Source organism: Spermophilus citellus, assembly GCF_964194105.1.
Source record: "Spermophilus citellus genome assembly, chromosome: 12".
NCBI classification, from domain to species: Eukaryota; Metazoa; Chordata; class Mammalia; order Rodentia; family Sciuridae; genus Spermophilus; species Spermophilus citellus.
In genome coordinates, this window is record NC_138198.1 from 6,834,333 (window position 1) to 6,848,363 (window position 14,031).

General features: G+C 36.8%; 1 protein-coding gene across 3 annotated transcripts in view; it reads left to right on the plus strand.

Annotated features, from left to right (window-relative positions):
* Positions 1-13,541, plus strand: part of MFSD14B (major facilitator superfamily domain containing 14B) — a 65,278-nt gene extending 51,737 nt beyond the window's left edge. For all 3 annotated transcript variants that reach the window (XM_081263542.1, XM_081263541.1, XM_081263543.1), the window contains 7 exons: positions 42-260; positions 2,166-2,279; positions 5,814-5,885; positions 7,374-7,486; positions 8,887-8,984; positions 10,770-10,912; positions 11,621-13,541. In XM_081263542.1, coding sequence (XP_081119668.1) covers positions 42-260; positions 2,166-2,279; positions 5,814-5,885; positions 7,374-7,486; positions 8,887-8,984; positions 10,770-10,912; positions 11,621-11,869 — 1,008 coding nt within the window. In that variant the 3' untranslated portion in view covers positions 11,870-13,541. The remainder of the gene's footprint in view (positions 1-41; positions 261-2,165; positions 2,280-5,813; positions 5,886-7,373; positions 7,487-8,886; positions 8,985-10,769; positions 10,913-11,620) is intronic.
* The last annotated feature ends 490 nt before the right edge of the window (positions 13,542-14,031 follow it).

A 14,031-nucleotide genomic window follows, 5' to 3' on the forward strand; every position in this document is an offset into this window, starting at 1 on the left:
TTCACCTGTGCCACCCTAAGTGACAGTGCACTTTCCCACAGGTCTCAGCCACTTTTGCGGCTAGTCTGGTCAGCAGCCCTGCCATTGGAGCGTACCTTTCTGCAAGTTATGGAGACAGCCTCGTTGTGCTAGTGGCCACAGTGGTGGCTCTTCTGGACATCTGTTTCATCTTGGTGGCTGTTCCAGAATCTTTGCCAGAGAAAATGAGACCGGTTTCCTGGGGAGCTCAGATTTCTTGGAAACAAGCAGACCCTTTTGCGGTAAATTGAAATATTCACTTTGTAAATATCTGTCTATGGCAAGCAAATAAAATAATAAGCATGCAGGCTCGAGGATCCCAGCAGATAGATCTATTGCTTTCTCCAGTAAAAATAGAAAAATCTTAAATTACAAAATATGTAGAATTGGTACCTAAGCCAAGCATGTCATACAAAAGAGAAGAAAGGTAAAAATCCAGTTAATCTCTGATGACAGTTTATGAAAGAAGTTTCTTTTTGCATCGTTGTTTTCATTCTTTTTTTTTTTTTTAAGTAAATTAAGTGAAGGTGGTCATCTGAAGTGAGTTCACTTTAATTCAAAAAGGAGATCTGACTAAAATAGTTATTTTCTAAATTGTTAATATACATACACTATGACCAGAGGCTGTGAACCTAGATTTTGCTATTAATTATGTTAAAAAAAATTTTTTTTTTTTTGGTGAGTCGGGAGGTGGTAAAGGATATACTTCACTAACAATCAGAAAAAATGCTGAGAAAAGTATCTTATCTCTTCCCCAATCCCTTTCTAGTTTGAAATTATTCTTGAAAGAAATACATGTGGGGGGAAAAAGAACCAGAGACTTGATTTTTGCTTTTTTGTCCCCCAAGTTTACCTTTTAGGAAAAATACAAATAAAATTGAAATGTATTTCATCAAAGTTTTTTTCTAAAATGCCCACTCAGAGCATAACCTGGTTGACCTTGTCTGTTCTTTTTGGGCCAGAATGTCAGAAAACAAAGAAGGAGTTTGTGAGAGGAAACAGGAGTGACCCGGAAGCCCGTCAATTAGGCTTCCCACCATTGTCATATGGCGATCAAGTTTGTCACAGAGGCTTCTCTGTAAAGTGGAACTACTGTGGCTTACTTTTCAGGGGAGTTGAGAACTGTACAGTTTACATGTATCAGTGAACTAGTGTCTGGTGTGAAGCAAAGTCTCAACAGACATTGGCTGTTTTTTTTTTTCTTTAATTGTTTTAAATATATACATATATTTTAGTTGTAGATGGACACATTACCTTTATTTATTTATCTTTATGTGGTGCTGAGGATCAAACCCAGTGCCTCACGTGTGCTAGGCAAGCACTCTACCACTGGGCCACAACCCCAGCCCTCATTGGCTATTTTTGCTATTAATTATATAAAAGTTACAGGATGGTAACCTAGCTGTGCAGCAGCACTTTCCATTCCTTCAGTAACAGTACACCTTTTGGTTCTGTTCAGTTACTGTGTAAATAAAAAGGATTTTTCAACAAAGTTGTAATGTTCAAAAGGCTCTTACTGGTCTGAAGCATATTTTTTTTTTTTGTCTACTAGGTTTACAGGTAAATTGAAATCAATATTTTGAAGGCTAGAATGAACTTAGGTGTAATGAAAACCCTATAGTGGATATGATCTTAAAGAAGTTATATTATAAATCAAGAGAGAAGGGGCTGGGATTGTGGCTCAGTGGTAGAGCGCTCACCTAGCACGGGCAGGACCCAGGTTCGATCCTCAGCACCACATAAAAATAAAGGCATTGTGTTGTGTCCATCTACACCTAAAAAAATAAATATTAAAAATAAAAATAAATCAAGAGATAAAAGTGATTTTCTTCAGTGAATCTATAGAAATACATTTTCAGGGCCTGTTTATAGGATATTTAGGACCTGTTAGGGGTGTGAACCAGTGTTAACAAAGGTGAGCAAGTGCTTTTTAAAAAGCTGCAATCCTGGAAATACATACTTCTAAAATAAGAACTTAAAACTTCCACAGAGAGCTGGTTATAGATTTCATATTAAGGCTGACTTCCTTTTATAATGCATTGGACTTTCATTATCCATCTTAATAGATCAGCTTAGTGAACCCATATTCCAAATGTTGGTGACATTATATCTATTAGCTTTTTATGTTGCTTTCTGCTTATTCCCAGTCATTGAAGAAAGTTGGGAAAGATTCTACTGTCTTCTTAATCTGCATCACCGTGTTTCTTTCGTATCTTCCCGAAGCTGGACAGTATTCAAGTTTTTTTCTCTATCTCAGGCAGGTAAGTAATGGATGTCTAGTGGCATCTGAACGTGAGTAACAGCAAAGATTGGAATCTATCCAAGGATAATTTAGGAAAACTCTATAGAGAAGAAAATGTGAACTTGCTTCTAGTTATTAGTGCTGACAGAGAGTTAATTCAATGATGACTTAAAAGGCGGCAAAAAGCCAGGTGCAATATGAATTGTAATGCATTCTGCTGTCATATATAAATTTTTTTAAAAAAAGAAGCCAGATGCGGTGACACATGCCTGTCATCCCAGCTACTCAGTTGAGGCAGGAGGCTCACTTAAGCTCATAACTTTGAGACCAGCCTGGGCAACATAAACATAGCAAGATCCTGTATCAAAACATAATAATAAAATAAAATGTAGCAAGATATCTACTTTGGAAAAAATCCTTTTGAGAATTATACAGAGAGGATTAGCAGAAATAGAATTTACTGTAATTTTTTAAGTCTTTTATTGAGCAGTTTTAGTTACACAGCCTCTTCCACTATCAACATCCTGGCACCAGAGTGGTCTTTTTGTTAGAATTGATGAACTACATGAACGCATTAGCCTCACTCAGAGTCTGTAGTTTACATTAGGCTTCACTTCTTGGTGTTGTACATACATTCTGTGGGTTTATACAAAAGTACAGTGACATGTTTCCAGCATTTTAGTGTCAGAGTATTTTCATGCCCTAAAATTCCTTATGCTCTGCCTATTCATCCCTCCCCTTACCCACACTCCTGATCTCTTTAACTATCTCCATAGTTTTGCCTTTGCTAGAGTGTCATAGGGTTGGAATTGTACCATTTATAGCCTTTTTAGAGTGACTTCTCTCACTTAGTAATATGCATTTAAGCATCCTTCATGTCTTTTCTTGGCTTGTTATTCATTCTTTCATAGTTCATTTCAGCAATTGGGTGTTCCATAATTTATTCATTCACCTACTGAAGGATACCTTGCTTGCTTCCAAATTTCAGCAGTTATGAATTAAGAAGTTAGATACATCCATATAGCATAATGTTTTAAATTCATGACAGTATCCATGAGCTTTCACCTGGGTCTGATTATAGCCATCTTGCTGACCCAGCCTCATTGCTGGCTTCTCAGCTGCTGCTCTGGACCTCAAGATGGTTCACAAGCAATAAATGGAATCTATTCTCTCTGCCGATATTTTTCTCTTTAGAAGTATATACCTATTTTACCCTCAACCAGATAGGTGACTGATTAAGATAATTACAACAAACATTACCCTTCCTTGTCTAGCTGTTCTTCTGGTCTCTGGACTTGCATAGACCTGACCTACTTTTCATTTGGTCCTGCCCTATTATTGATTTCACAGGAAAGGTAGAACTGTCCTTCTAAGATAAATTCTCCTAGTTTTTGTAGATACTTTTAAATGAATATTTCCCTTGGTGCTGGGCATTGAACCCAGGGCATTGGGCTTGCTAGGCAAGCATTTTTAAGCTGAGCTACAACTCCAGCCCCCAAAGTGAAGTTTGATGAAATCTCATCTGCTGGTTTTCCTGAGAAGAGTGGCAAGATAGTGTTTAATATAGAAAACTATGCTTTCATTTATAAGTAAATTAAATGTGCACTTAATATAGACAGAAATGTAGGTAAAATAGGAAAACCCAAGGAACAGAGTAAAAAAGAATCAGATCTCTTCATATAGATAATAAACAACTACAGTTCTAATCTTCTAACTCTTTTTCCTATACTATGTTCATTTTGCCACAACCATCACCAATTATAACAGCAAATCAGAATTATTCCATGTTATTTTATGTTTATGCTTGCTTTTAAGAGTAATTAACACCATTTTCTTACATTTGATAAGGATCTTGTATCCAAAATATATATAGAATTCTTTCATTAATAAAAAGACAACCCAATTGAAAATATGTTATTTCTCCAAGAAAGATACACAGAAGACCCATTAACACGTGAAAAGATGCACTTTATTAGCTGTCAAGGGAATGCAAATCAAAACAAGGTTTCACTTCACATACACTAGAATGGCTATAATAAAAAAGAAAGGGATGTAGAAAAATCAGAACCTTCAGACATCCTGGTGGAAATGTAAAATAGTATGGTGAAAAGAGGAAGAATCTAGCAGTTCTTCACAATGCTCAATGTAGAGTTACCACAGGACCCAGCAGATCTACTCCTAGGTATATATCCATGAGTAATGAAAGCACAGAACTTGTAAACAGATCATTATTCACGGTAATCAAAAAATAGAAATAATGCAAATATCCATTAACTGAGTGAACAAATTAGCAAATGTGTTCTATCCATATAATAGAATATCATTCAGCAATAAAAAGCAATGAAGTACTGATATGCCCTACAACAACGTGAAAGCACTATACTAAGTGAAAGAAGCAGTCGCAAACACCCTGGTGTTATATGATTCCGTTTATATAAAATGCCAGAGACAGGAAGCGGGTTAGGGGAGAGGTAGTCTGGGGGAATGGATCTCCTGATGGGTGCTGTGATTTTTCCAGGAGTGGTGAAATCTTTTTAAATTAATCTTGGTGATTTGTTACCCAACTCTGTGAATGTACTAAAATCTTTGAATTGTTCACTTATAATAGTTTATATAGCATACAATTCACCTATCTCCATAAAACTATTAAAAATACTCTGTATTTATAAATGTAAGCTGAGAATCCCTAAATAAAGCTGAATTCTCAGGTTCCATTTTTTTTTAATTGCATGTAATTAGATGGTAATAGAATATTGTTACTATCAACAGCACTGATTTGGAATTCTAGCCCTAGCACTTTGTAGATGGACACAATACCTTTATATAGTTGTGAGATTGGGAGCAAGATACTTATAATATGAGAAGAATATATAAAATTATTTTAAAATACTTGTTCTGAATTTTATAGAATTTTAATAATTATGTCCTTTTCAAATTTTAGTGTTTAAAGCTTAAGAATTTTAGGCATGTTAGAGCTAATGTGAAGATTAGAGTGCTTAGAAGTCATTGCCAGCCCACTTCTGCTGCTTACTCATTAGAAGTGCCATGGGAGCTTCTTAGAACAACCTGTCTCAGGGCCAGACTTTGGAGTCTGGTATCATCAGTCTCCAGTGGACTCCAGCATCTCATTGCTCTCTACTTCCTCCCCTTTTCCCCCCACATGATTTTAATATGCAGCCACAATTGATAGCCACTGACTCCATTGGTGAGCAGATTTGTATTTGCAATATCAAAAGTCAAGCCATTTTCTTTCATAATTTTTCTGTTGCATATTATTGCTAGATTTGTCAATTTATAAGTTGGAAGTGGAGAGGAAATAGAAACAAGGTAACTATATAGTAAGAAATATTATCAAAATAACATTTTACAATTTAAGATGTGCCTGCTTATAATGATTTCTTAGATTTATATATAAAATACTGGTTAAGTAGGTTCAGGTTTCAGCACTGATCTAATTTGCCATTGATTTTTATGAACTTTCCTCAACTATTTTATCCTGTTGTTTTAAAAGAACTTATCTTTGTTACTTAGATATTTTCTTTCATTTCCTTAGGTCATAGGCTTTGGATCTGTTAAAATTGCAGCATTCATTGCTATGGTAGGAATTCTGTCTATCGTAGCTCAGGTGAGTATAATTTCACCCATGCTTTAAAAAAAAAAAAGTATTCACAGGAAACACATATACAAGGATAGGGAGAGCCTCTGAATTGCTGCCTCAGTCCCTGTGCTCCTGCTGTGACACACCTTATACAATTAGAGTATAACATCAAATCCAGAAATTTGATGGGAACATGACCCACAAAACTTTCCCTTTTTGACAAGAGTATTGAATTCAGGACTTAAGAAGGAACTTCATACTATTTTAGTAGAATTGTAACTTGCTGGGTCAGTTCTTTTATTTGCCTCTAAAACAATGAAAATTGTAAGTAACTATGATATAATTCTTAGATATTGCAAAATTAACTAGAAAAATGTTTCAGTGTTAATAGTGAAAAGTAAATAGAAATAAGTAACAATAACTTTTCCAATTCTACTATTCCTAGGACAAAAAAATGAGAGTCATTGAGTTAGAATATATGCAGTGACTAAAGGAGTATTCAGTGTTTTCCCATCTGTTAAAATACAGGATCACAAGAGGCAGGGAATGCGTTCTCTGCCTTGGTCTACTGTTGTGCTTAGGTGCATTCACTATATCTTTTTTTTTTTTTTTTTTTTTTTTAGTTGTAGATGGACACAATACCTTTATTTTGTTTATTTAGCTTTTGTTTATGTGGTGTTGGGATCAAACCCAGTGCCTTACAATGTTAGGCAAGCACTCTACCACTGAGCCACAACCCCAGTCCCGAATTCAGTATATCTTAAGAGACTGCCCAGAGGCTGTTGCCTTCAAGTGGCCTCCAGACTAAGCAGAGTGCTCTTCTGTAATTCACTTTCCAGGACAAGTAAGAAGACTATGAGATTATTTCTGCCAAATACTGAAATTGACAAGGCACAACTGTTTTTCTATATTAGCAAATATAAATTATGTTAATTTTTCAAGTTGATCATGATTTTGGTTTGTTTTTTACATTGACCCTTGTTGATCAACCCAGCTATCTTTTATCCTACTCTCCTTTGGACTATCCCAACTAGTTATATAACTGAGGACATATTTGTTAAAATCAAACTTAAAACAGTCCCAACTTCATAAAACTGTTAACTTCCAGCAGAATCCCACATGTTCTGTAAATGTTTAGCAGGGGTTTCTCTACACCTGTAGTTAAGTGGTTGGCATTTGTCCAAAGAGACTAAGGCGAGTCCTTCTCTCAATCATGGCAACTGATAAGAGCTATGGTGACCTTTTGGGTGGTGCCAGTAGAGCACCAGGTAGACAAGCTAGCTACTCAGGGAGGAGGCTCAAGGCCTGAAAGCCCAGATCAGTCCTGGAGCCCCTGAAATTCCACCCCTGAAGAGATGCATAGCACTGCCCAGCCTCTGAGATCACAGGTAGGCATTGTACCCTTCCTTAGAGGTCCCAGGTAATCAGTGAGTGGGCTTCATTTGGTTCACAAAGCTTGTGTTCAAATTCTGTGTGTTCTCATGGTTTCTCAGGGTTGTCTCCTTTCCTTTGCAGACGGTCTTTCTTAGCATTTTGATGAGGTTGTTGGGGAATAAGAATACTGTCCTTCTTGGCTTGGGCTTCCAGATGCTCCAGTTGGCCTGGTATGGTTTTGGAGCTCAGGCCTGGTAAGCTTATACCCTTGGATTCTCTTGAGTTAACAGACAAATGTGTCTTAGAAGAGCTCCAGCTAGTTGAGTTTAATGAGAAGAAGGAAGAGTTATTTCACTGGTTTGTTGTATGTAACATTTCAAAACATTTAGACTTTTAAGTTGGGCAAGGGTGGAGCTAGATAATTGTAAGGTAATTTGTAAAGATTACCTTCACCTCAACAGGCTTTCACTGAATCATTCCTTAATTAAATATGTGTCTCTTTTCTCCCAGCCCTCCAGTAAAGTTCTGTGTCTACTTTTTAAACATATTTGTCAATTTTTAGGGGTATCACAGTCAAACAAAAATACAAGATTCACTGCCATAATTAGCCGAGAGACCTTTGGTAATAATATAACATTTTTAAGTTTGGCGAACACTGACATCTCTTCCAAAGCCATGTGTACCCTAACGTTATTACTACTGTATATTAGATTCCCTTGAAAACGAAGGCCAGAAAAAGCCCTGTGAAATAAAAAGCACCAAAAAGATTCCTGAGCTCCATTTTGTTGTATGACATTTCCCTTTGTGCCTGAGTGCCAAATACTGGAGTTCCTGTCTCCATTTTAGACACCAGAGTGGCCCTCACTGTGCATTACTAAATGGAGGACATGATTTGGAGAAATGGGAAATGCTTCAGTGGTCAGAGGTTAGTTCTGAAAGAGATCAGAATGTCATTTGAAGTACTTGTTCTTTGTGACTTTTTAGGTAAGATTAACTTTGTTGGTTTTTCTTATTCTAATTTTATTTTGGTCCTGTGAACGTTGGTTCAGTAGCTGATTTAGTCACAATTCTCTCAGTGTTATAAAGACTGTTATCGTGAAGAGTTTTTTTTTTTTTTTCAGTAAGCATTATCCCCAAGGAAATTTAGTCCATCAGGTCACAAGTACAGTTAGGGCCTCGCTGTGTGCACACTCGGACTTGATATTGACTGGCATGTAAGCCTCTTTGACCAAGAAGAGGACAAAGGTCTGAGGGCAGCAGGCTGTGTTTGTTCAGTTGATGCACACTGCTCTGTTGAGGGCAGTGTGAGGGTGAACCTTTAAGAAGTTCAAAGAAAAGTGGAATGTCATGGGGAAGCATGATATTAAAAGAAACAAGAGCTTACATTGAGCTTACATCTGCAGGTAGTATTAGGGAAACCAGGGAGAAGCAAAGATTTTTTAAAAAGTAAAATAGGGAAATGAAGCTTTCCTAGAATTTCTCCCCTACCCAGACTATGAAGTGATGGTATTAACAGTGTGAAATCCATTTTTAAAGAGGAAAAAAATAAATAAAACTGGCAAGAGGAAACAAAAGACTTTTGTACTTTTGCCACTGTCTGCATTCGAGCCAGGAGCTCCTTGGTGCCTGAACTCAGCCTGTGCTGTCATTTCAGGATGATGTGGGCTGCAGGGACCGTGGCTGCCATGTCCAGCATCACATTCCCGGCAGTCAGCGCTCTCGTCTCTTGGAATGCAGATTCAGATCAGCAAGGTGAGGTTGCGGCCCTCTCTGTTTCCTCCTTCAGCTGAGATCTCCCTACCCGAAGCTCTCCACATCGACAGCAGGAGGTGATAGCCCTGTGGTCCCTGTTCCAGGAGCATACCTGTTTCTTTACCACATAAGAAAGTTGTTTTCCTCCCTGCTTTGATCTTAAATTCATACTTTGAAAACCTGGACTCATCAGTTCAGATTACTAAGAGTTAAAATGGAAAATGTGATGTTCCTTTTTCAATTTTTTACTCCTTTTGTCTGTTTCCGTCAGAATTAACCAGACTATTTGTATTTCAATGATTGTCTATTAAATAATGATGGCTAGTTAGCAATGAAATATTTTACTTCATAACTAAAATTAATTGGAATAGTTCAGAGTTCATGAGCTTAGTTTAGGAAATTGTTCTTTGGAAGGATAAAGAAAAAATAAATCTGTGGTTCTTGGTGATTGGATACAGAATGAGAGGTAAAGTAAGTAACGAGTGCTGTGCAGAAGGCAGACTGTCAGTCATTTTTCTTGTGTCTCTGCTCCCTTTTCAGGCAGTTCTCCCTTTTCAGGAAATAATCCATTTCCTTCTCCATCTCCTAATGTCTTACCTTACTGTGGTCAAGAAATAGGAAATTTTAGAGGGAAAAAAATTTTTTTAATGCCTAAGAGCTCTATTAAAAATATCAAAAACTGAAAAAAAAAATAAAAATAAAAATATCAAAAACTGGATTGGAAAAGAAAGTTTATTCACTGCACCTGTTTTTTCACATCAGAAATTAGCCATCTTATTCATAACCAGTTTTTAAATATACTTTTAGATGTTGATGGACCTTTATTTTATTCATTTATTTATATGCAGTGCTGAGAATCAAACCCAGTGCCTCACACATGCTAGGCAAGCACTGTACCACTGAGCCACAACCCCAGCCCTTCATAACCATTTTTAAATAGTGTCACTGGAAGACCACAAATTCTGTGTCAACCTTAGCTGTAGTAGCAAGTCAGCTGGCTGTGCATCCTCAGGGAAGTACAGTGTGTGAAGTCATGGGCTTTCTGTGGAGGACTCCTTTCATACAGGGCATGCATTTTATTAGTTTTTGTTTATGCTTATACTTATCAATACAGATGTTACAAAACTATTGGAATACATTGTATTAGGCTGAATTATATTTGACCATTTTTTACTTCAGAAATACCCATATCATATGGTTCAAGCTAATTTTTCACCTGCCATGTTAGAAAGCAGAGATATCTAAAAATTGGTACTTCTAAAAAATTTCACTTCGGGTCTATGTGGAGATGGATCTGGAATGCATATGGCAGCCAATGGGGGCTGGTCTCCCTGGTGGTAGAGGGTGTAGAGGGCTACATTTTACTCACATATAGCCAGGACTGTCAGAGGTAAAGAGCAGATTTTTATTGTAAATTCAATAGTAAATGAGTAGAGCAGGAAGATCTCAGTTCATTAGTTTTATATTTTATTCCTTATTTACGGGCAGGTCTTGTTGATGTTGGGTATTCAGCTCCAAAAGGATTTCAGAAACTGAAATTACTGTCATTTCATTTCTTCATAGACCTCAGTACAGAGCAAGAAATGGGCCTAATAAAATCAAGAAAATGTTTGTGTAATGAATGAAAATATGGTGAAATCTTTCTAATCCATTTTCCTGCACTCTGTACTTTCTGCTCAGCCCAGTTGAATCAGTTTATCGATTTATATAAAAGAGTACTGTTAACCTCCACATCTTGAGATGCTTTTCTGAGAAGACTGACTCCCTTCTCTTATTCTGATACAGGAGTTGCCCAGGGGATCATAACTGGAATAAGAGGACTATGCAATGGCCTGGGGCCAGCACTGTATGGCTTTATATTCTACATGTTCCACGTAGAATTGACTGAGTTAGGCCCAGAATTGAATTCTAACAGTGATGCCCTACAGGTAATTTGAAGTGCAGCTTTTTAAAAATTTTTTTAAACAATGGTTATATCTGATGGTAGCAAAATTTTGTGATCTTAAATTTGAAGAGCATTCTTACTTGTATGTTACTGTCGAATTTGACAGTAATTTCTGTATTCATTGCTTCCCAGAATCATTTCAGAAATTTAATATCTTACATAAACGATTTGTCTTAACTTTGTTCAGATTCTGCCTTTACCTGCACAATCACTGTACTCGGGATACTACTCTGGCTAACATCAGGCTAAATAAAATGTCCTTAAAATCCAGCTAAAAATTGAGCTAGAGTGCCTTTTAAATTATTTTCTGAAAAGCAAAAAAAAAAATAGAGTAATATGGATTTAGTATAGATTTCTGTGCAAAAGTGTAATTAATAATGTTTACGTACAGAACTGCATGATTTGATGTGGGTCACAGGATGAGATTTCAGATAAATGTCTATTGCTTATAGGCTTACAGGTTGGGTTAAGCTATTCAAAAGTTGTACAAAAAAGCAGTGATGAGTTCCCATGTCATAATCCAAATACCAAGCTCTATTAGCTTGCCCTGACATTTAGTGATATATCTGCTGCTTGAGAAAAATGATTCACTTTTTGGTGATGGGATCTCTTTTTTTGGGTCATTCAAGACTAATTTTGGATTAAAGAAACTAATCAAACTCTGTCTCCATTTGTTTCCCACACCCATTAGGGAGCTGTCATCCCAGGCCCACCATTTTTATTTGGAGCATGTATAGTTCTTATGTCTTTTCTGGTTGCCTTATTCATCCCTGAATACCGGAAAGCCAGTGGAGTTCAAAAACATAGCAACAGCATCAGTGGAAACCTAACCAACACCCCAGAACGAGGCAGTGATGAGGACATTGAGCCACTGCTGCAAGATAGTAGCATCTGGGAGCTCTCCTTTGAAGAGCCTGGGAATCAGAGCACTGAGCTGTAAACTCAGCAGAAAATGGGATTCTGCAGATGACCACCTCTGAGAGCCATGGAGGGAGCCGCAGCACATGGAGACTTCATGGTGCTGGAGGGGCGATGCTAGTGGCATCCTTCGGGCCAAGTTGATAAGTGACTCCTTCTGTCTCTCTGCCCTTCCTCCTGTCCCTCCTTCCGTTTCTTTTCTCTCATTCTTTTTTATTTGTACATTAGAAGAAGGTAAGATTTGAAATACTTCCCTGCAGATAATGTACAACTCTCAAGGTCATCTGGCGTCTGCACTTTGAAAAGTCATCTCTGATAGAAAAGATGGATTTCCTTTAATAACTGGAATAATCTTTCCATGGCTTTTTGAACAGAAGGTGCAGGATTAGAGTGGAACTGCCATCTTGGGCAAGATTTCAAGTAAAGAATCCCTTCTTTTTTCTTCCGTCCTCCTTCTTGAATTATTCCCACTTAGCCCAGAGGTATTGATGAGTGGCTATTCTTAATAATCACTCAGTTTCAGGGATCTTTTGCCTTTGTCCAAAGGTCAAATGAAAACCTAATTTTACTCTCCCTTTATTTCCTCTACACCCAGTGCTTGTCTAAAATGAACATTAATAATATGGATTGATGGTAACCTTAACCAGCTTGAAGAAAATCTTTCTTACAAATTCAAATGTTGAACTACCAACTCAGATTCCTGTACCTAGTGTCTGATCAGGTTCAAGGTGATTTTACAGAAGAAAAAAAGAAAATATATCAAGCCTAAGATGATTTTAAAGATGGAAAAAAAGTCCATCTAGCCCAGTGCAGTGGCACGTGCTTATGATCCCAGCAACTAAGAGGCTGAGGCAGGAGGAGCACTTGTTCGAGGCCAGCCTGGGCAACTTAGCAAGACCACCAAACACAACACACACACACACACACACACACACACACCCCGCAAACACAAGCATTCTAGTGGCAACAAAGAAAAGAAATTGGAGAGTGCTTCTAAGAAAGTTTTAAACAATTTGAACATTCCTAAGAGAGGATGAGAGTAACTCAAGTCTCAGTAGAATTTATGTCCAACTTCAGACTCATAATACATTATTACTGTTTGCTCCTTCCCACGTCTCCCATGTCCTACTTCTCAGTTCTGTTCCATCACACTCCTGCCTTAACTGCTGTGTAGTATGCATTTATTTTCAATTAATCTTTATCTCAGTCTGTTTATCTGATTTTTGAAACTCATGGGAAAACGGACATCAAATTCCTTTCCAAAATATGAGGGTTTAGTGAAGCTCAGTTTCACAATAAGTGTCTTGCTAATTTTTTGTGATGTTTTATGGACAAAGAAAACTTTACAGATTTATATGTATTTTGCTGCACAGTAATGGACCATTACCTAGGGCCTACCTTTAACAAAGCACTCCTTTGGAAGTTTTATAGGTATGAAACATATGTAGATATTTGTAAGGGTTTTAATTTTTTTTGATGGGGTGCTGTGTAAATCTTGTATTTATAAATGTAATGAAGGTATTGACAGAAAAAATATATACAATTTTTATAAAGGATTGTGTACTGACTGAATACATTTAAAAGAAAATATATTTTGAAACCTGTTCTCAATGAACAGAGATAACATATCTTTTTACTATGCTGTTGGTTTTTAGGTTTAAGCTTCCTAATGCATAATAAATTTGCAATGGATACTTTTATGCTTTTTGTGTTTTTTTAAACAAATTGTATCATTGCTCTTTTTGGTTCTCTTCGGTGGTTTTCTACTAAATTGAGTTCTTAATCCTTTATGTTAAACGATATTTGTATTTTCAAGAAAAAAATTTTAACGAAGTTCCTTCCAAAATCTCCTATAAAAACAGATCATAACTTTTTAAAAGCAGCAACAGATATATCTGTACTCATGTATGTAGCAGAATTATTCACAATATCTAAAAGGTAGAAGAAAGCCAAGTGTCCTTGGACTGATGAATGGATAAGCAACATGTGTATCTATACAATGGAAATTCAGGACCGTTGCTGTGGCTCAGTGGTAGAGCGCTTGCCTACCATGTGTGAAGCACTGCGTTTGATCCTCAGCACCACATAAAAATAAATAAAATAAAGGTATTGTTTCCATCTACAACTAAAAAAAATTTTTTTAAAAAGATGGAAATTCTGACACATGCTACAAAAATGGTTTAA